This window comes from Sceloporus undulatus, chromosome 6 (genome assembly GCF_019175285.1).
Source record: "Sceloporus undulatus isolate JIND9_A2432 ecotype Alabama chromosome 6, SceUnd_v1.1, whole genome shotgun sequence".
Classification (NCBI taxonomy): domain Eukaryota; kingdom Metazoa; phylum Chordata; class Lepidosauria; order Squamata; family Phrynosomatidae; genus Sceloporus; species Sceloporus undulatus.
In genome coordinates this window covers 71,210,683-71,233,475 of record NC_056527.1, presented here as the reverse complement: position 1 = coordinate 71,233,475, position 22,793 = coordinate 71,210,683, and the positions used below count along the sequence as shown (strand labels likewise).

At 41.0% G+C, this 22,793-nt stretch overlaps 1 protein-coding gene across 2 annotated transcripts in view; it reads left to right on the top strand.

Moving 5' to 3' along the window:
- Positions 1-22,793, top strand: part of EXOC3 (exocyst complex component 3) — a 65,536-nt gene that overhangs the window by 27,770 nt on the left and 14,973 nt on the right. For both annotated transcript variants that reach the window (XM_042474234.1, XM_042474233.1), the window contains 3 exons: positions 15,705-15,822; positions 20,254-20,379; positions 21,149-21,249. In XM_042474234.1, coding sequence (XP_042330168.1) covers positions 15,705-15,822; positions 20,254-20,379; positions 21,149-21,249 — 345 coding nt within the window. The remainder of the gene's footprint in view (positions 1-15,704; positions 15,823-20,253; positions 20,380-21,148; positions 21,250-22,793) is intronic.

Genomic DNA, 22,793 nt, shown 5'->3' with positions numbered 1-22,793 from the left:
GATGCTCCCACCAAAACAGCTAGTTCTGTTTTATCTGCCGCTGCATCAACATTGATGGGAACCACATTAATCGATCTAGCTTTGGTTGTTACATCTGCCTTTGGCCAATTCAGCCTGAGGAGTTAACCAGGCTCTTAGGATACAGGTTGCCTACGGTTGGCAGTCAAAGCAGTACTTCCTTTCCAGGCTTCTTTACTCATTGCTGTCCTTCAAGAAGTGTGTTTCCTGTGGTGCTAAAGTCTTGGCAGGGTATAAGTGTCTTGGTTGTCTGGGTGAAGCCTCTTGTACCTCCTATATTGTTTTTACCCCTCAAAAGAGACAATACAGGGAGCTATACATTTGAAGGCACTCCTTTATGAGCAGGCCCTCAGGCCTCAGATGCCATCTTCTTAGCCATCCACTTCTGTTGGTATGAAAGCTGCAGAAAGAGTTTAGAAATCCACTTCATTTCCAGCTATCAGCTCTTCCACTTACCCTGAAGCCAAACATTTGTTGGTAGAATCCATCTCAGCTGTGTCAAAGGCTGTGTGGTCTAGTGGGATGGTGTGTAGGCATTCTCCTATGGTGGGACCTAGAGGTCAAATGAAGTTGATGACTTGACATTAAATACATTATAAAAAGCACTCCAAGGAGAAGGACCAGAGCCATCCCTCAGTCCCAAAGGAACAGTTGAATCCTGATTGTTCTACCATTACTGATATCAAGGCCTCTAGAGCTGTTCCATGAGAGCAGCTGCCTTACCCTTGAAGCAGAGGAAGCACAACATTCCCCTGCTTGGATGAAAGCAGATCAACCTTCTGAGGAAAATGTTTCTGAGGGTGAGATTGTAGTCTTCCCTAGTTCTGAAGGTCACAGTCTCGCTCTCTCCAGTCTGGCTATTGACTTCAGGTGCGACTGCTTCAAAGCTGTTGCCCACCATATCATCTCCACAGTATCAATATTCATGCATAAGAGCATTCTCGACATTAAAGGTGCTTATAGGCCAGATGTTATTGCAGGCAAGCCTCGTTTTCATAGTGGTAAACATAGTCCTACCTGTAATGGTTATTGTAAGCTGAAGAATTACTATATCTGGAGTAAAAGGGTTTAGTCAGAGTTGACCTTGAATGCCTCACCATGACAGCCATGATGTTTGTGTAACTGATGGCCTTAGTTCCAAGAGCGTCAGTTACAGAAGCATCTTGTCTGTCATGGTGACAACCTTCTTTTTTGGAGGTTTTTCAACAGAGGATGGACAGGCATCTTCCGGGGTTGCTTTCATTGTGTATTCTTGCATGGCAGAGGGTTGGACTTGATGGTCCTTGTCATCTCCAACTACGTGATTCTATAAATCTGGCAGACATAAGAGGAAGACCATCAGGCAGACAGTTCTGAAAACGTTGACTGGGAGTCTCTTTCAACTATGATTCTGTGAATGCGGCCTTTGTAGGCCTGGTTCATTTCTCACTTTGATCCCTTTCAAGACTTTTCAATGAAAGGCTCACAATTCTGAGGACTGTCCTACGTTGCCTTTGGTTATGTTTAAAAGCACTCAACATTCAGAGTGGCATCTCTGAACCTCCCTCAACTTTGTACAACCTCATTATAACAAACATTGATGACAGGATGGGGAGCGTACCTTGACAAGTTCTTCAGATAAGGTCTGTCTTTGGGGTGGGGAGAGGCATTATTGATGGTGGAGAAGGCATTCCACTCCTTTGATTTTGAGATGATCCTGTAAAACAAAGTGGTACAGTGGTACCTTGGGATACGAAATACCCAGGTTACGAATTTTTCGGGATACGAAAAAATCCCATAGGGAATTATTGTTTCGGGTTACGAAAGTTTTTTCGGGTTACGAAAAAACTCCGGTGCTATTTTAAATGGAGCCGCGGCGGAGCCGCGGCTTTTTCCCCATTAGCGCCTATGGGTTTTCGGCTTACGAAGGCTTTTCAGGTTACGAAAGCGGCCGCGGAACGAATTAATTTCGTAACCCGAGGCACCACTGTATAAGTTTTGACCAGCAATATCATTGATATGGTGGAGGTGATATGGTGGGTAGAACTATGATTCTCCTCCATCTCATAAACAGTTCTGGGATGGATGCATCAAGAGAAACATCACAATTGCGACCATACGCTTTCCTGGAGAAGACAGTGTCTTGGTAGATGTGCTCAGCAGGATGTCAAATTTGTTGCACAAGTTAATGCTCCATTACAGAGTGCTGATACTGATCTTCTGTCGCTGGGGCTTTCTGGTACTGGAGCTCTTTGCTTCCGAGTCAATGCAGAAACTGTTGCTCCTGGACTCATCAAAAGAAGTTCACACAGAAATAACTTCCTGTTTTATTGGTGCACATCACCTTGTATGCTTTTTCTCCTTTCTCTCTTCTCACAAGGATAATAGCCAAGCTTTATCAGAAAAGAGTGCTTTCATCACTCCATGGTGGCCCTGGCAACTGTGGCTTGCCAAGGGGTTTACGTTCTGTTTCCATGCAAAGTGGATTTGCTCACCTTCTACCAAGACCTAGTCAAACATCTCGACACGGTCAACCTCACTGCATGGAGGATTGCTTGATAGCTTCCTTGCTCATTGCTGTCAGGGATGTTATTGCTGCCGCTTATTGACCTTCCACAAGTGGAGGAAGTTTCAAGACTTCTTGGAACCTCTCCGTATTCCTCATTCCAAGACCTTAACCAGGTATGGGCTGGACATCCTGCTTATTGGTGACGAGGGGTTTATCCTTGTCTTTGATCTGGTGTTACTTCACCTCTGAACATTCAGCTCCTTGGGAAATCTTCCTGGGTCCTTTGGTGAAGAGATTACTAAAGGGCTACAACAACCTCCATCCTCCAGTGTTTGGCCTGACACCGATGTGGAACTTGGAACTCATCTTGGGACAACTCTGTGGGATACCATTTGAACCTACAATCTTTGGTTTCTGTCTTGGAAGACTGCTTTTCATTTCTTTTTTTTATAAAATATATTTATTAAACATATATATTCATGCATAAAAAAGACAATACAAACAAAAACATACAAACAAACAATACCAACATTAGCCATACAAAATTACTCATATCATATATCACACTTATTTCCCAGCAGACAGGGTCCTAACCTCCTGTATTCTGGGTTAGCTCCTCCCAATTTTCTCCTGTAGGCAGGGACAATAGAACAAAGACCGGCCCCCTATATAGGGAGGAGCTAGCCCCCCTGGGCCTCAGTCTTGTTCCTGCCTACGCTTCTAGCAGGATGTGTCTCTTCGAGCCAGTGAAGTTTTTCTTTTTGCCAAAAGCAGTTTGTGAGTTCTCCTGGCCTTGGTTCTTGCTTCTGCTTCTCCTCTCTCCTGTCTTTCCCCCCTTCCTTGGGGGTGGCTATGGAGAGGACTTCAAGAGCACTGGTTAAGGATCATCCTTAGCTTAGGCTTCCCGAGCTCGGGGTCTGCTGGCTCAACTGAGGGAGCCGGCTTCAGAGGGAGACCCAGTAGGATGTGTTTGCTGTTGCTCTGCAGCTTCTTCACTACAACCACTCCAGTCCTTTTCTTCTCTTCGTTTTCTCTTGCTGCCTTGGAAGCATGAAGAAAGACCTAATATGGCAAGGGCTCCCAGGATTGGAGAAAGGCCTTGGCTTTGCCAGTGACTCTCCCTCTCCTCCAAAGCTGCCTCCTTTCATGGTGGGAGCACAGGAGAATTCTGCAAACAGCTTTGCAGCACATGGGAGCCATGGGAACAGATGGTGAGGGGTATCCCCTCCATGTCTCTGTTTCTCCACATCACCTCTGCCCAGCCTGTTTAGGGCCAGGGTTCAGAGGACAGGCAGCCAAAAGCCATGGCAGAGTTTCTCTGCATCATCTCTGCCCCGCCTGAAACAGGCAAGATCAGAGAGGCAAGCCAGCCAGAAGACACAGGATAAGGGGTGAGTACCAGGGGCCCTCTTTCTCCAGCCAGCAAGAAACCTTTGCTAGATCTAATGCCCTTGCTCAGGGCAGTCATTGCCACGAGGCCTCTGCCATTGCCATTGCAGGCACTATGCCTACCATAAGGTTTGGGACTCTGCCAGGAGGGCAGATGTGATCATAAACTCTCGGTCTCCCCCTTCCTTCCCATCTCTGGCCCCAATGGCACCCAGGACCCCAACAGGTGTGGGAGAACCTATTGCAGACTGGGAAACACATGATGGTGTTGCCAGGGCTCCTGCATATTGCTTTTGAATTCTTATAATGAGATGGTGTGTAAGGAGGCAGAGGACTCCTCCTCTATGTTATACAGCCGCATGACTGTAAAGGAAGCTAGATTGGGCCCAGCAGGAGCTGAAGCTTCCAACTCTAAAATGGTCTTTTTTGGCTGCCACATTGGAAGCAAAGAAGAATCAAAAGCAGCAGGCAGATTTGGAATAGGCAACAAACAAACAAAGAAGGTGAGCTTCTGGTAGTTTTTTGCGACACCAATGACGTATTAATTGCAAACACATTTTTTTACAATCAGAAAGAAGGTTATACACATGGACATCACCACATGACCAACACAAAAACCAAATAGATTATAGAATTAGCAGTAAAAGATAGTGAAACTCCATGCTGCTGGCCAAGACTAGACCAGGTGCTGACTGTGGTACAGATCACATATTACTCATATCAAAAATAAGAGTAAAACTCAAGAAGAAAACAAAACCAGTAATCAAAGCAAAATATGGTTTAAACAATATTTCTGTATAATTCATTGACAATATTAGCAACAGTTTTGCACTTACTAATCATAATTGACCGTGAACTGGAAGAGCTTCGGTCTGAAGCCACGTACTTAATAAAAGAGGAATGCAGACAGACACTTCCAACAAACAAACAAACAAACAAAAAGTGAAGAGACCATGGATAACAGATAAAATGTTAAAAGCAATAAAGGAAAGAAGATAAAACAAAAAAGAGATAAGAATAAACTAAGAACTATGAATGCAACAGTATGGAAGCAAATGCGGAAAGGTGAAGAAAACTACTACAGCAACCAATGCAGAAAAAATAAAAGACAACAACAAAAAGGAAAGAATGAGAGACTTATTCCACAAGATTTGGGAAATCAATGTAAAAAAACAACAAAAAGGAAAGAATGAGAGACCTATTCGACAAGATTTGGGAAATCAAAGTAAAGTTCAAACCAAGGACCAGGACACTGTGACAATAGAAATAACATAATTCAAGACCAGGAAGGAATAAAGAGTTATATAAAAGAGATGACAACATGAAGGTCACATGGAACGAAGATCCATATGAATAATAATAATAATAATAATAGTGTTTATATTTTCCGCCTCTCCCTACGGATTGAAGCGGGATTACAATTATATGAAGATGAACCATAAATTCTAAAAAGCGAGGTGAAGGCTACAATAAGAAAAATGGACAAAAACAAGTCTCTAGTAACAGATGATATTCTAATTTAACTGCTGCAATCTACATTGATAGAGTCAACTCTAGTGCTAACCAACATATGTCAACAGATATGGAGAACAAAATGATCATAGAATCATAGAATCATAGAGTTGGAAGAGACCACTAGGGCCATCCAGTCCAACCCCCTGCAATGCAGGAAATCCAAATCAAAGCATCCCTGACAGATGGCCATCCAGCCTCTGTTTAAAGACCTCCAAGGAAGGAGACTCTATCACCCTCCGAGGGAGTGCATTCCACTGTCGAACAGCCCTTACTGTCAGGAAGTTCCTCCTAATGTTCAGGTGGAATCTCTTTTCCTGGAGCTTGCATCCATTGTTCTGGGTCCTGTTCTCTGGAGCAGCAGAAAACAAGCTTGCTCCCTCCTCAATATGACATCCTTTCAAATATTTAAACAGGGCTATCATATCACCTCTTAACCTTCTTTTCTCCAGGCTAAACATCCCCAGCTCCCTAAGTCGTTCCTCATAGGGCATGGTTTCCAGACCCTTCACCATTTTTGTTGCCCTCCTTTGGACACGCTCCAGTTTCTCAATGTCCTTTCTGAATTGTGGTGCCCAGAACTGGACACAATATTCTAGGTGGGGCCTGACCAGAGCAGAATACAGTGGCACTATTACTTCTCTTGATCTAGACACTATACTTCTATTGATGCAGCCTAAAATAGCATTGGCCTTTTTAGCTGCCGCATCACACTGTTCACTCATGTTCAACTTGTGGTCCACTTGGACTCCTAGATCCCTTTCACACATAGTTTCATTCAGCCAGGTGTCACCCATCCTATATCTGTGCATTTTATTTTTCCGCCCTAAGTGCAATACCTTACATTTCTCTGTGTTGAATTTCATTTTGTTAGCTTTGGCCCAGCTTTCTAGTCTATTCAGGTCATTTTGAATCTTGATCCTGTCTTCTGGGCTATTAGCTATTCCCCCTAATTTGGTGTCATCTGCAAATTTGATAAGTATGCTCCCAATTCTGTCATCCAGGTCATTGATAAAGATGTTGAATAGCACTGGGCCCAGGACAGAGCCCTGTGGGACCCCACTGGTCACTTCTCTCCAGGATGAAAAGGAGCCATTGTTGAGCACCCTTTGGGTTCGGCCGGTCAACCAATTACAGATCCATGTAACAGTTCCTTTGTCTAGCCCACATTTTACCAGCTTGTTTGCAAGTATGTCATGGGAAACCTTGTCGAAGGCCTTACTGAAATCAAGATATACTATATCCACAGCATTCCCTTCATCTACCAAGCTGGTAATTTTATCAAAGAAAGAGATTAGGTTTGTCTGGCATGACTTGTTTCTCTGAAACCCATGTTGACTTTTTGTGATTATGGCATTGCCTTCTAGATGTTCACAGACTCTCTGTTTAATGATCTGCTCCAGAATCTTTCCTAGTACTGATGTCAGACTAACTGGACGATAATTGTTGGGATCCTCTTTTTTCCCCTTTTTGAAGATGGGGACAATGTTTGCTCTCCTCCAGTCTGCTGGGATCTCTCCTGTTTTCCAGGAGTTTTCAAAGATTATTGCCAATGGCTCCGATATTACATTTGCCAGTTCTTTTAATACCCTTGGATGGAGTTCATCTGGTCCCGGAGATTTAAATTCATTTAGATTAATAAGGTGTTCCTCTACTATCTCTTTACTTATTCTGTGCTGAAATTCCCCTATTCTGTCCTCTGCTCCATTATCCTCAGGTTGAGCACCCTTTTCTTTTTCTGAGAAGACTGAGGCAAAGAAGGTGTTTAGTAATTCTGCCTTTTCTCTGTCTTCTGTTAGCATTTTGCAATCTTCTCCACGAAGTGGCCCTACTGTTTCCTTCTTCTTCCTCTTGCTGCGGACATATCCAAAAAAGCCCTTTTTATTGTTCTTAACCTCTCTAGCAAGCCTGAGTTCATTCTGCGCTTTAGCTTTTCTGACTTTACCCCTACACATGCCTGCTATTTCTTTGAATTCCTTTTTTGTGATTTCCCCCTTTTTCCATTTCTTATAGATGTTCCATTTCAAACTTAGCTCGGTTGAAAGTTCCTTAGTCATCCATCCTGGTTTCTTGAGACACCTCCCGTTTTTCTTTCTCACTGGAACTGTTTGAAATTGTGCCTTCAGTATCTCTCTTTTGAGAAACTCCCATCCGTCCTGAACTCCTTTATTTTTTAGTATTTCTGACCATGGAATCGCTCTCAATACTTCTCTAAGTTTACTGAAATCCGCTCTCCTAAAGTCTAGGATGCGTGTCTGACTATGCCTGGCTTCTCCTTTCCACTGTATTACAAACTCCAGGAGAACATGGTCACTTCCACCTAATGATCCCACCACTTGCACCCCATTAACCAAGTCATCCTTGTTAGTTAGGATCAGATCTAAAATAGCTGACCCCCTTGTTGCCTTTTCCACCTTTTGGACCATGAAATTGTCTTCCAGGCAAGTGAGGAATTTGCTAGGCCTTGAGATAGGCCTTGAGATAAGATGGCCAGTAGATAGGAAACAATCAATATACATCCCCATCCACAAAAAAGGAGACATAAGAGACTGCAGCTGTGAGACTTGGGATTTGCTCTGACCAAAAATCCACAACAACTTAATGTAAAACAAAAAGGTTTATTGTAAAGAACGAAGGTAGAAGCACCCTAGACCACGTCTTTGCAGAATCTGAGTCACACAAAGGGAAAGTCTTAATTTAAACAGATCATGGACCCCTACCTTTTTTTTCCTGTCCCTCCCAGGTTCCTCCAATTCACCTGCCCTCAGCGGAGGTTGGAGCCCTACATCAAAGCAACCCAAATGTAGGCATCATTTGGTCTCCAGACATCCTCTGCCCTGGGAAAGCTATTGATGCCTTAATGACTTGTATCTGTGGAACCTCTCCCAGTCACAAATCTGTCTCAGGGTGTGGAGGATTCTTCCTGTTTGCCCTGCTAGCCAGTGTTCTGGTTACATGACCCATCCAATTACAGCTCATGGCCGCAGATGGGCAGTTCCCATAATGCCTTTCCAATTGAGTCCTACAGATACATACCTTTATTTAATACATTCATATATTGCTCACACAACCTAAGATTTATATTTATATATGAGAGAATATATATATAGCATTCAAACATTCCAACACATCATACAACAAAGTAAAGGTTGTATGTACCTATCATCAATGTGCATGTAACTAATTACTAACTTAAATGACTTAATCTAAACTCTTTAACTCATCATGACAGAACCCCGAATGAATAAATGAATGAAGGGGATTTCTGACAGCAGCAACTATAGGACCATAGCACTGATCTCCCATGCAAGCAAAATTATGCTCAAGGTTTTGTAACATAGGTTCCAACTATACATGGAGAGAGAAATCCCAGAGATCCAAGCAGGGTTCAGGAAAGGAAGAAGCACTAGGGACCACATTGCAAACATGTGGTTGTTAATAGAGCGAACCAAGAAATTTCAAAAGAAAATCAGCATGTGCTTCATGGACTATAGCAAAGCCTTTGACTGCATAGCTAATGCAAGGCTATGAAATGCCCTTAAAGACATGGTAGTGCCAACACATCTGATAGTCCTGATGAGGAATCTGTACTCAGGATGAAAAGCTATTGTCAGAACAGAATTATTATTATTGTTATTAAACTTTATTTATATAGTGCTGTAGATTTACACAGCGTTGTACATACAATCAATAAAATAGGTAAAAAGAAACCTGCCTATGGCATACATTGTACAAAATAACAAAATACATATAAAATAATACATAATAATAGATGATAGGAGTTGATAAAATAAGCAGGCAACAAATTAAAAATATCAAATATCAAACGTCAAATAACAATCACACAAGGTCTGGGAACAGAACAAGGAGAAAGAATGGTTCCCAATTGGCAAAGGGGTCAGAGAAGGCTGCATCTTATCATCCTACCTATTCAACTTATATGCAGAACATATTGTAAGAAAAGCAGGTTTGGACACAGAAGAGAGAGGGATGAAAATAGAAATATCAGCAATATGAGAAATGCTGACAACGCTGTAATACAGTCGGCCCTCACCTTACGCGGGGATCCGTTCTGGATCCCTCTGCATAAGGCGAATTCCGCCTATGCTCAAGCCCTATTGGAAACAATGGGGCTCGTGCACGGCGGCGCGGCAGTGCGGCGGCGCGCGGGGCGCAACAGGCACACATGCCCATTCAATTGAATGGATGCACCACCCTGCCCGCGGCTTGAGCGTGTAAGCTCAAGTCCGCGTAAAGCACTCCCACGTATGACGCAGGCGTGCTGTACTAGCAGAAGACCTCAAAGACCTGCATCAACTATTAAGAAAGATCAAAGAAGAATGTGCAAAGGCAGGCTTACTGTTGAATATAAAGAAAACAATAATAATGACCACAGAGAACTTACATAAGTTCAATCTAGACAATGAGGAAATAGAAATAGAAATAGTAAAAGAGTTCTCATATCTGGGATCAAACATTGATGAGAATGGGGATTGCAGCCAGGATATCAGAAAAAAATTGAGAATGGGAAGGGCTGCTTTAGAAAAGATTCTAAAATCCTAAGATATATAAATCAGAACAAGATTAGAATCATACAAGCCATTGTATTCCCTAATACCATGTATGGATGTGAGAGCTGGACAGCTAAGAAAGAAGATAGGAAGAAAATCAATTCACTTGAGATGTGGTGCTGGAGAAGAGTACTGAGACAGCCAAAAAGACAAATAAATGGGTCCAAGAGCAGATCAAGCCAGGAATCTATCTGGAAGCCAAGATGACAAAACTTAGGCTGGCGTACTTTGGACACATCATGAAGAGACATGATTCATTTTAAAAAAAAATGCTAGGAAAGGTGGAGGGAAGTAGAAAGAGAAAAGGCCACCTGCTAGATGGATGGACTCTGTTAAAGAGATCACAAGTTTGAGTTTGCAGGAGCTGGACAGAGGAGTGGAGGATAGAGGGTCTTGGAAATGTCTCATCAGCATAGTCACCATGCGTCAAGATCGATAAGAAGGCAGTTAAATTTCTGTACTATGTTATATCACCAATTATCCTTTAAAATATTCCGTTGCTAACAGACCCAGTGTTAAATCGTATATGCAATCACACATTCCCAGTCTTTAATATATTTTTCTAAATTTCCATCAGTTAATAATCTTGTCAGTATATCTCTGCATTGTCGTATATCTGCAGTAACCAGTCTTCCGTCTTTTGGATATTTTCTTCTTTCTAATGCCGAGCGAATGCTATCCTTGCCGCTGTAATTAGATGAAATAGTACCCCCCCCATCATGTGGTAGAACACTGAATGAAATCAGGAAGATTTCTTTTCTGATTGCAATTGTGACCACCAGATGGGCTGGTGAGCTCTATGCTCTCTGGGTAGATGGTCCATACCTAAACATCTGTCCCGATTGAGCCTTCCTCAGACCTGATGTCAAAGCTGTTGTTGGCTTTCCAACTGGGACATTGTTCTCCCAGCTTTCCTGCAGAACCCTACTTTAGACTTTGAGAGATGTCTCGATGTGCAGAGGGCTTTGGCCTTTTTCATTGTCAGGACTGCAGCTTTTCATGCCTCAAAAAGACTCCTTATGTGTTACTCTTCAACAAAGAAAGGACGGCCAATTTTGTCACAATGTTTCATGAAGTGGTCGACATTGGCTATCCATCTAGCATATGAACTGGTTTGAAAGGACCCTCCTGCTCGAATCTGAGCCCATTCCATGTGGCCCATTGCTGTGTCTTCTTCTTTCTTGGCTGGTAAGCCACTGAGGGACATTTGCAGGTTGGCTAACTGGTTGCAAGCCATGACTTTCAAAACTCACTACAGATTCACTTGAGATCTCAAGCTGATACGTCCTTTGGGAGAGGTGTATTGCATTCCAGTATAGACTGTGTCACTGAAAGTTGACTGCTATCCTATGTTTTAATGTTATAGAGTATTTCCATCTCTTAAACTACTTTTATATTGTTACTGTCATATATGGATAGTGAGTATTATCATCATGTTTAATGTTTGATGTCTTGCATTTCACTTAGTTTTCAGTAAACCTTTGACTTGTTTACAATGACACTCCTGCCTCCTGCTTGTGTAGCTTACTAATTTCCAATTTGTGTGAGTCACAGACCATGAAGAAGACTGGTTGCATACCTATAACTGTAGTTTTTCAAAGGGCCATCTGTGAACTCATACAACCTCACCCGTCCTCACCTTGTCATGCCCTGGCTATTCTGTGGATTTCTACATTAGCATTCATGGTACTGGTGGTTTCGGCATGAAGGCCCATATATAGACAGTAGAGATGGGCAGAGTTATCACCAAAAAGCTTAGGTAATGCTCGAGAAGTTTGTGAAAGATGCACTTCTCAGGCTCATGATAACCAATTTGTATGTTCACATATGACCGACCATATGAAGAACTGAAGTTATAGGTATGCAACCTATCCTTCATTATGTTGCTTTTAATTACCTGTCTTGCTGTTTTGAGTCAGTGCAAAATAATCTGGCCACATGAGCTGAGTCCTCCTTGCATTACATTTCAGCAGCCTAGGAAAACCACAGATCCTATTCATAAGTTCTTACAAATGCACAAATAATTTCACTGAGTTTTTCTTCATGCGCTGTCTTTCTATTTTCCTGCAAGTTGGAGAGGCAAGCCTAATGATGGCTCTTGCTTCTCCCATGCACTTCCAAGGCATTTCTTCAAACTGTTCAAATTGCACTTCTTCAAACTGTCAGTCACCCCAAGTGAAGGTGACATTAAGCAAAGGACAGCTAGCACCTCCCTCCCAGTTCAATCCTGCCTCTCACTGAAGGCAGGGCTTTGTGTTGATCCAGTCTTTGAGGGCACTGAAGAAATTTAAAATGAGGTTTAGCCTTTTCTTCCCAAGCTTCCCTATGCTAACAGGGACTGCTATTGATAGGAAATGGAACGAGATCACGGGCCCAAAAGATAAGGCATCGGAGGGGATGGGTGGAGGTGAAGATGCCCTCTAGATAAGTCCTAATGGGGACTGACATATCCAGACTAGAGAATCAGATCTGACCCTATTTCTAGCCATGAAAGTACATGGTGATGCTTCATAGCATGTGCTGATGAGCATTGTTACAGCCATGCAGATGAGTGAGCTCAACACTCTCACTTCCTTCCCACCCCTTGTTTTTTGAAAATTAAGCCCTGTTTTTGGGAGTTGTACCACTGGATTTCTTTAATTGCTCAACAGGTTATAGGCACCTGAGGTTCAGACAGTGGGAAAACAGCAGTGGCTTCAGAGGTTTCACAAAATGGTGGAAATGAGTAAGTTGGACACAAAAAGCAACACAGGCCCAGTGACAATGTTTCTTATTAAGTAGAGGCCCTCTCAAGACCGTAAACAAGAAGGAGAATCAAGAATCATAGAGTTGGAAGAGACCACATGGGCCATCAAGTCCAACCCCCTGCCAAGCAGGAACATCAATCAAAGCACCCCCAACAGATGGCTATCCAGCCTCTGTTTAAAAACCTCCAGACGCCAGCAGAGAAGGCATCATTCCTCTGAGTTCTTTTTGTCCTTTGGGATATAGGAGGTGGAGTGTTCTGTGATGATTTCTCTCCCTTGCAAAGCTGAAAAGAACAGGCAGGTTTCTCCTGCTGCATGCTCACTGGAATCTGTGGTTTCTGTGTTTCCCATTGTTTCTGATAGGGAAGAGCAAAGTTGCCTCCAGATGAGGGGGATGTTTCCAGAGTGAGATTCTACATGCTTGTTTGATTTTTTTTCCCCCAGAAAGGTAGAAAAGTCACTGAATTTAACTCCTGTCCATTGGTTATCTTGTAGTGCAACTGAGGCAGTGTCTGAGATCAGATCTAAAATTAAGCAGGAGTTTGTGGTTGCAGAGGTAATTGCAAATGTTACAGAAAGAGAGTGATTCCATGCTTTTCAAATTTGCAGATGACACCAAATTAGGAGGAGTAGCTAATACCTCAGAAGAGAGGATCAAGATTCAAACTTACCTTAATAGATTAGAAAGTTGGGCCAAAACTAATAAAATGAATTTCAACAGAAAAAAATGTAACTTAGGCAGAAAAAAATTGAAATGCATAGATATAGGATGTGGGACACCTGGCTTAATACAACTACGTTTGAAAGGGATCCATGAGTACTAGTAAACCACAAGTTAAATATGTGTGAACAGTGTGAAGTGGCCGCTAAAAAGGCCAATTCAATACTAGGTTGCATCAATAGAGATATAGTGTCTAAATCAAGGGAAGTAATAGTGCCTTTCTCTTCTGCCTTAGTCAGGACTCACCTGGAATACTGTGTCCAGTTCTAGGCACCACATTTCAAAAAGGATGTTGACAAGCAGGAGTGTGTCCAGAGGAGGGTAGCCAAAATGGTGAACGGTCTAAGGCTGTTTTGGCTACTTGTCCTTTTAAGAGTTCTAAATTTTGTGGTGATGCCTTGGAGGTTGGTTAAAACCAAGGATAAAAGAAAGGATTGCTGCCATTAGCCAAAAAAAGAGGAAAAGAAGTCCTTTTGATCTGGGACTCAGCTCTTTTGTCCATACACAGCTCAGTTCAGACAGCGAGAGTTCAGGTCTTGGAATTCTCCCAAACTGCAGTCCAAACAGCAGCAGTATTCAGGATTTAACAAAGGAAAACCTGTGAGGGAAGAATACACTATAGATTTCATTTCAAAACACTTGGATTTCTTTTTACAGTCTCCCGTGCCTAGGTCTTTGAAATGGCTCCAGCATATGCTATGGACTATAGACCACCTGGTTAAAATAAAGGCAGTAGACTCTGTTCCTTAGCAGAGAGAATGTTGGGGTCCTACTTAGTGTTCTTCTTGGTCCCAAAGAAAAACAAATACTGGGGAGCTACTCTGTACCTTCACATTGCCAACCAATTTATAATGAAGTGGAGGTTCTGCATGAAGACCCTGAAAACTACCTTGGAAGGGCGTGGGAGTTCAGGAGGAGGATTATTTGGTGCCCCTCAATCTTCATGAGATGTGCTTGCCTGGTGCACTTAGTGTACAGGAAGTACCTCAGGTTTGCTTACCTGGAGGAACATTTCCAGGTTCTTTGAAGTTGGTGGAAATGAAGTTTCCTACATTGAAAGTGTTGATTTTGGTTTCAATTACAGGCTTTCAGAGATTTGGTTACAATTACAGAGCTTACAGGCTCTCTAAACTGAGGGCTGTGTCAGTCCGGAAGGAGTGGTGTATTTTTTAAATAGGGATTTTGTTGTACTTAGGTTAGAGTGATCATTTGTTCCTAAGGTGAATTCATTTTCTCATCTCTCAGGAAATTGTTCTTCATTCTTTTTGCTCAGATCCAAAAGTGTCACATGAAAAATAATGGCACAGATTGGATGTGCAGAACTCTTTAGTTTTACTTAGACAGAACTAGTAATTTCCATAAATAAGTTACCTGTTTCATTTCATTTTAGAAGAGAGGTGTCTTCTTCCACCCTGTTCTCACTTGTTGAGGCTTTGTCCTGAAGAGATCCTAAGGTACCACAGGAAGAAGGGGGGCATAGATTGGATGTACTCAGGGCTCTTAAATTTTACTTAGACAGAATTAGTGATTTTCATAAATCAGATTATCTGTTTGTTTCACAGGTGGGTGTCGTCTTCCACCTTGTCTCAGTAGCTGAGGCTTTGTATTGAACTGGTATTGAACTGGCTTATGTCCACAGTTCCATGCAGGTTCCTGAAGGGATTCAGGCACATTCCACTCATAGTATCTCCACTTCTGAAGTTTGGGTACTGTGACTTCTTTGTGAGATTTGTAGGATGGCCACTTCCTGGTCTTCTTTTATTAGGCACTACAAAATTGACGAGTTTGTTTTGGCAGATGTACCCTTTGGTAATTGTATTCTGCAACAGATTTTGTCTTGTTAGTGGGCTATTGCCCACCTGGTGACCACTTGTGTAGGTCCCATGTAAGGATTGACTTCCTACGGTGCAGAAAAATGGAACATTGGTGCTTGCCATGAGAGTTTCTTTTCTGCAGCAGTGAAAGGGGAATCCTTCCCATCCTGGCTGATGGTGGGTTTTTTTTTTTTTTTTTTTTTTTTTTTGTTTGTTTTTTGTCTTTTTGTAGCCACTCACAGTACATTTATCTCTGTGCAGAGTTTGCCATTCCTTCTTTGGGAAGGAGGGCCTAGCTCTCCCACCTAGGATGGATAAGATGACTCACAGTTTGAAGAAGCCCTGCCTTGAAAGTGTGCAGAAGGAGCAAGATCTATTGTAAGGATTTACTCCCAACTAGAGTAAAAAATGAACTTTCCCTGTTCTGTTCCCTCTTCAATATAGTGTAGAAATGATGGGAAATCCAGAACTTGCACCAGAAGTGGATGTGAATTCCCTGGAACCTCTACTTTCCCGAGAAGTGGTGGATGAGCTGCTTAGTACATATATGTCAACTCTTACAGTAAGTTGCAACAGTACTTCGTTCACTTAGTTAAATAGGAATTAAATGCTATTTACTCCCAACTGTCTTTTTCTTCCATCTAGGCCAGTTTTTATTTTTATTTTTATTTACATTTTGTAAATGAGTTCTTCAAACTGCAACTGGCATCCTTGGTATATAATTCTGCCACAACTGCAAAAATTCTTGATGCTAATAGACAGCTGTGACCCTGGAAGCATATATATATATATATATTTATTATGGCACACAGCCAGCACAATGATAAAATACAATACAATAATGACCACTTATACAGTCATAAAAAATCTCTAACATGTCAACTTGCAGGGTGTTTTAAAAGGTTATAAAATGTTTCAAAGAATCTCTTTAGCATAGTCTGCATATCAGTAATAGAAATTTATAAAAAATAATAGAGCAGTATATAAAAATTACATACAGCAAATTACATGGTGTCTGCAATGACAATATCAGCCATAATTAACTTCCAGAGTTCACTGAATCTGTTTTAAATAGCCTCTCTGAAGGGTGATAGCAGCTGCAAGAAATTTAGCGACTCTGCTAGTTACATCTTCATTATGGCCTGCTAAAAATTATTTAATATAAAATTTATTCTTCCTTCCGGGTAAATACTTGACAATAGGAGTTACAGTATATAAAATGCACGGGTTTCTATATAGAAGGGGCAGCTGAGAAGAACATGACTAATTGACTCAATCTCCTCAAGGCCACAGGGACAAAACCGACAATGGTAGGGTACCTTATTGTACCTTCCCTCCAGAACTGCTGATGGCAGAATATTTAATCTTCCCAAAATAAAGGCCTTCTTTGCTTAGGGATGGTCAAATATTCAAAATATCTAGCACATTTTCCAGTTTCCCCAGATTCCCCAATAACAAAATGTAATGGTGATTGACTTCTATGACTTTGCAAGTCAATATCTTTACTTCTCTGCATGATAGTAATTTTTGCCTTGTTGTAAGCTAGTGAAGATATAAATGATAATGATAGCTTCATGGCTAAAGATTTCTTCCAGGTAGAAGTAAAAAGGTCTTTTAAGATTAATGGTGCCAAGCAATTTTAACCAAAAATTGAATTTACAGATCCTCAACTGATAATAAACCAGCTTCCAACCGAAGAGAAGCGTTTGGCACACCATTTGGTATGCCAAGTATAGACCTTAGAAATTTGGTCTGTACAGTCTCAAAAGGGACAAAATTATTGAAAGAATAGATCTCTGAGCCACATAAAAGTTGGGATAGGATTCTAACAACAAAAACCTCATGGGCAGCAGGAACATTTTGACCACCCTTATTGAAATAGAAAGAACAAAGCGCCTTGATACTTCTCTGGACATTCATTATTGCGGTCTTTTGGTGAAGTTTTGCGGATCCCTTTTCATGGAAGACTATGCCCAAATATTTATAAAATGCCACTTGTTCAATATGGTTGTTATTTATTGACCATTCATGACATATACGCTTTTTTGAAAAAACCATAACTTTGGTCTTACTATAGTTAATTGTTAAAGAATCATTTTCACAATAGTCTACAAGGGCTTTCAAGAGTCTACTAAGGCCTACCCTAGTAAGTGACATGAGAACAATATCATTGGCATAAGCTAACACTGACATAGGTCTGTTTGATAAGGTTGGATGGTGCAATGGTACAGCTGAAAGAGTCGTACTTATAGAGTTTATATAAAAATTGAAAAGGGCCGGGGCTAACACACAGCCTTGTCTTACACCATTAGATGTAGAGATGGATCTCGTTGTATTTCCATGAATATTACATCTAATGGCTAAAGAGGAATTCTCACAAGGGTTAACAAACGTCTGTCAATATTTGTGGCTTCAAATTTGGCCCATAACTTATTCCTGGGAATAGAATCAAATGCAGATTTAAGGTCAACAAAAGCAGTGACATCTGTCACCCCATTGATTGCCAGGGTTGGTTCGGCTGATCTGGCTGGCTAGACGGGTGTCCCCTTCCTCCCTCACCACTCCATGTGTGTCCCTCCCGAAGCTGCGCGCTCGGTGGAAGAGGACGGCCATCCCAGATAGAAGGAGTGTACCGTTCTTCTTCGACCCTGGAAGCTTCTTGAAATATTTGTAAAACTTTTTTTTTTTAAGTAAACTGGAGGACTTGACATTCCATGTACTCTGCAAGAATTACACTTACTTGTCTTGTGGCATTTCCTTTCTTTTACTTTTGGAAAGATATGCTTTAAATGGTTTTTAATTTTAGAGATAATTTAATTGCAATTTAAAAATAACTTTTTGTATTTATTTATTTTTTAAACTATATATATTTTTACTTGTGTATCTCTTATTTTGTAACTCCCCTTTACATCTCAGCTCTGGAGAAAACATGATCTTTAAAGAAACAGATGCAACACATACAATTTCATGTAACTTAAAAATATTTACTCATCTATATGCAGCCCTATTCAACCCTATTCAGATAAAAAGGAAAGAGAACCTATCAAAAATATGGACTTTATCACACGGGGGGAAATCAGGGGGTTTAAACAGGCATTATCCAGCGATATTCACGCAATCACAGTAAAGATTTTTACACACAATCACGATTAAAGATGACTTAACCAGATAATAACCAGCGACAAATCATTTACGGGATTTCCCCATGAATGATTTGTTGCTGGTTATTCCTTGGTTATTCCCAGGTTAAGTCATTTTTAATCATGATACATACGGAAATCTTCACAGTGATCATGCGAATATCGCTGGATAATGCCCATTTAAACCCCCAATTTTCCCCACGTATGATCAACTTTTATGAGCATACTGGATTCCTCTTTATCCTTAGCAACTTCTCAGATTAAATTTAGCATTTTGCTTGTATCATAAATTTCATTTTTTTTGAGACTCAAGAGCATGGGGTATATTTTTCTATTTTTGTAAAAAATGTTTCATGTATTCCTATGTGTATAGTAAATTACAGAGGCTTGTCAATAGTTAGTTCATCAAACCAGAAGCAAGGAGTGGGTTTGTAAGAGATTCATTGGACCCAATGGTTAAATTGTACCCAAGGATATCAGTGTGGAACTTGTGGCCTTCCAAAAATTACTGGCTGCTATTCCAGTCATCCTGACCAATAGTCCTACTAAGTTAAACTGAAATAATTTTGAATCTAATAACATCTGGAGCATCACAGATTCTCCATCCTTCCTGAGAGTTAATTCTGTTTCATGACTTTATCTTGATTTTTTTAATTGTTAGGGATTTTTTCCTTCTACTATATAGCATTCAAAGATATAGCTGTGTTAGTCTGTAAAATCAGTATGTAAAGAGATCTTGTAGCACCTTTGAGACTAACTGAAGGAAAGAGGTTGGCAGCATGAGCTTTTGTAGATTTCAGTCTACTTCCCGAGCTGCATTTGGCATCTTCAAATGCATCTGTGGAAGTAGACTGAAGTCTGTGAAAGAAGCCACCTTTTTATTTAGTCTCAAAGGTGTTACAAGATCTCTTTACATACAAAAGCTACCCCATGTTTTCCCTGCTCCTAAACTCATGAAGGCCTGCTTTTTAAAAGAGCAATGAACAATGGCTATTATTCAGTGCTGTTGGCCTATGCCCATGGATATGTGTACCCATGTATGGCTCTGGACCTCCCTGCCATGGGAAAAGAATGAGCCAAAGTGAGAGTAGTAGTTCTATCATTCCTCACACATTGGCAGGAGAGAAGGTAGAAGTCCATGTGAAGGCCTCTACAGTTGCCATTGTTACATTCAGTGTTTACTTCTACATCAGGGACATGGCAGGTGGTCTCCAGCAAGGTTCTTGATAGCCCAGGAACCTTGCTGGCTCAGACCAGCAGAGCTATGTGCCTATCATCTCTGGAAACACTCTTCATAATGAACGGTGTTTTTGTCAGACTTAAGCAATATATTAAAACCAAAAAAAAACCCTCCACTCCAACCCCAGTTGGCACCCAAACTAAGACACACCCCCAATTCCCACATTCTATTCCCTCCATAGAAACCAACCCCCCTTATAAACTTTCGCACTAACACTACAGTATCTCTTTTAACCTTAGACATTTCCACCATCTACCCCCTCTCCTACAGTACCAGACACCGACGCATCCCCCTCACACACATTCCATCCCTATTGTTCTCAGAACTAACCTAGCCAGCTGCAGTCATCCCAGCCTCTCTATGTCAACTAGGTACTTGCTGTCCCCTATGCCACAGCAACTATCAGTCTGCCTATCAGCCCTAATAACAAGCAAGCATATAAGTTTATTGTTTGAACCCCAACACCTCTCCCTCCATTAATCACATATTCAGAAACCTGACAGAAACCATGCTTTCATGGTTCTGACAATTTCAAAACATGAGGCTCTTTTAAAAAATTTGAACCTAGATAATTTTTTCTGTCTCTTACATTTCAAACTTAATTTTCTTGTAGTCCAACATCATTGGCTGGCTACGAAAAGCACTGGAGACAGATAAAAAAGACTGGCTAAAAGAAAATGAGCCAGAAGCAGATCAAGATGGATACTATCAAACTACTCTTCCTGCTATTGTATTTCAGGTATGATTATTAGTTAATAATTGGATGGGAAGGAAGTTTAGAAATCAATGAAATATTTGATTAGTATATACTTTTCTGTTGTTTTTTGTTTTTGTTCTTTGTGATCTCTGTGGCTCACATCTGGAATCTTAAAGAATAGTTACACAAGCTTTTTGGCACTAGCTCCGCCCACCCTGCTTATGCTGCAGTTCTAACATATTGGCATTTACTTCTCAGTTAACACTTATAATAGTGCTGTTGAAATGTTCCCAAATTCTCTGATTTGGTCCTTGGTTCCAGGAAGTTGTAGGATCTGCTCCTAGCATACCAGCATAATTGGAGCATATCACCACAATTGGTGTTACTGCACTTGGTTGTGGACTTGATTTTCCAGCAAAGTTCAGAGATTCCCACCATACCAGTGTCTTTAAGTGACATCAGAAAATGCCTGTGACTTTGGGCCAAAACAGACAGGCCAAAATAAAGCTGCTTCAGGTCACTTTGGAGGTATGCTGTTTAAATGACACATGCATCTTGAGAGGCCAGAAGCTTCACTAAAGCCACACTCCAGCCCTTAGGACTGGAGCATGGCTTTGGCGCAGCTTCCGGCCTCTTAGGACACATGCATCATTTAAACAGCATACCTCCAAAGTGACCCGAAGCAACTTTATTTTGGCCTGTCTGCTCGGGCTCCTTGATTCATAAACTGGGTGAATCGAGATTACACAGATTGCAATACTACTATGTTCATATTAGCTGCAATATTTGTTAATTACTTTTTTATTTTTAGATGTTTGAACAGAATCTTCAAGTGGCTACCCAGATAAGTGAAGATTTAAAAATAAAAGTATTACATTTGTGCCTTCAACAAATGAGTTCCTTCCTCAGCAGGTAAAATTAAATTTTAGTCTTCATTCAATGCTTGCCTTGTTAGTTTGGAAGAATGTTTTCTTTCCAGATATGTTACCAGGCATCTACAATCTCCTGTTTGTTTCAGCTGTTTGCTCCTTAAAGGTCAGACATGGGCAAAGAGTGTTTAACCATATCCTCCCAGTGTGAACTGAAAAGTAATACCCGAGTTGTTCTTTTTTTTATGTGCTTCAGTCACTCTCTCAGAAACAAGCAAAGTGCTCTTTACCCACCCACTCTATTTTTTAGATAGATGTTTCGGCAAAGTTCCTGTTTTATATACCCCAGCTGTTCAATTTTATTTCCCTGTGTCTTGGCTTTGCATGGGTTGACTGAGCAACTGAGTTATATATAGAGACCGTCTGATGTTCTTTGAGAGGGTGAAGTAGAGAGCCTTTTGCTATTCTCTTAGCCTAAAGAATGAATCTGGCTTTCTAACCCTGAGCATGGCACAAGTTCTTAAGACACTGTTGACGATATCTTTAGATTACAGTAACATGTTTGTTGATGGCATAGGAACAATGTTTGCCAGCTCCATTCCAACTGACCCTTTTTTGCTAGATTGTTTGAAATACAAACACAAAAGAAGGACAGAAGAAGATTATGGGTAAAACAGATGGAAAATATATGTCTTTCCAAGCTTGAAGTGTGAGGAAGAAGGAGATGGAGAGATGGCAGAGAAAATCCATCCAGGAAAGTGTTAATTCCAGGCACTGCCCAGGGAAGGCAAGAGATTATATGTTAACTTCAGTTCCTCCTTAAATTAGCTCAGCTCCTCTTCTTCATTTCTTTTTCTCTGTCTTTTTGTCAGCTCCTCTGTCTTTCTATGGCTAAATTTCTTGCTTGCTTGCTTGCTTTTTATCTGAAATATATCCTCTCTCCCCTCGCCTCTGTTTTGTTGCATTTCCAACTACCTCCCCCCCCACCTCTTTCCCTCGCCTCTTTACATTTTGTTTATTGTGTGGCCTTTAAAAAAGCTGGCTAATGTAATATCGGAGCCATTGGCAATGATCTTTGAGAACTCCTGGAGTGCCAACAGACTGGAGGAGGGGAAACATTGTCCCCATCTTCAAAAAGGGGAAAAAGAGGATCCCAACAATTATCGTCCAGTTATTCTGACATCAACCAGGAAAGATTCTAGAACAGATCATTAAACAGAGAGTTTGTGGACATCTAGAAGGCAATTCTATAATCACAAAAAGTCAACACGGGTTTCAGAGAAAGAAGTCATGCCAGACAAATCTAATCTCTCTCTCTCTCTCTTTTTTTTTATTTTTATTTATTTATTTATTTATTTATTTATTTATTTATTGATAAAATTACCAGCTTGTTAGATGAAGGGAATGCTGTGGATCTAGTATATCTTGATTTCAGTAAGACTTTTGACAGGGTTCTCCATGACATTTTGCAAACAAAATAGTGGAATGTGGGCTAGACAACGTAACTGGATTTGTAATTGGTTGACATGGATTTGTAATTGGTTGACCAAAAGGTGCTCAACAATGGCTACTTTTCATCCTGGAGAG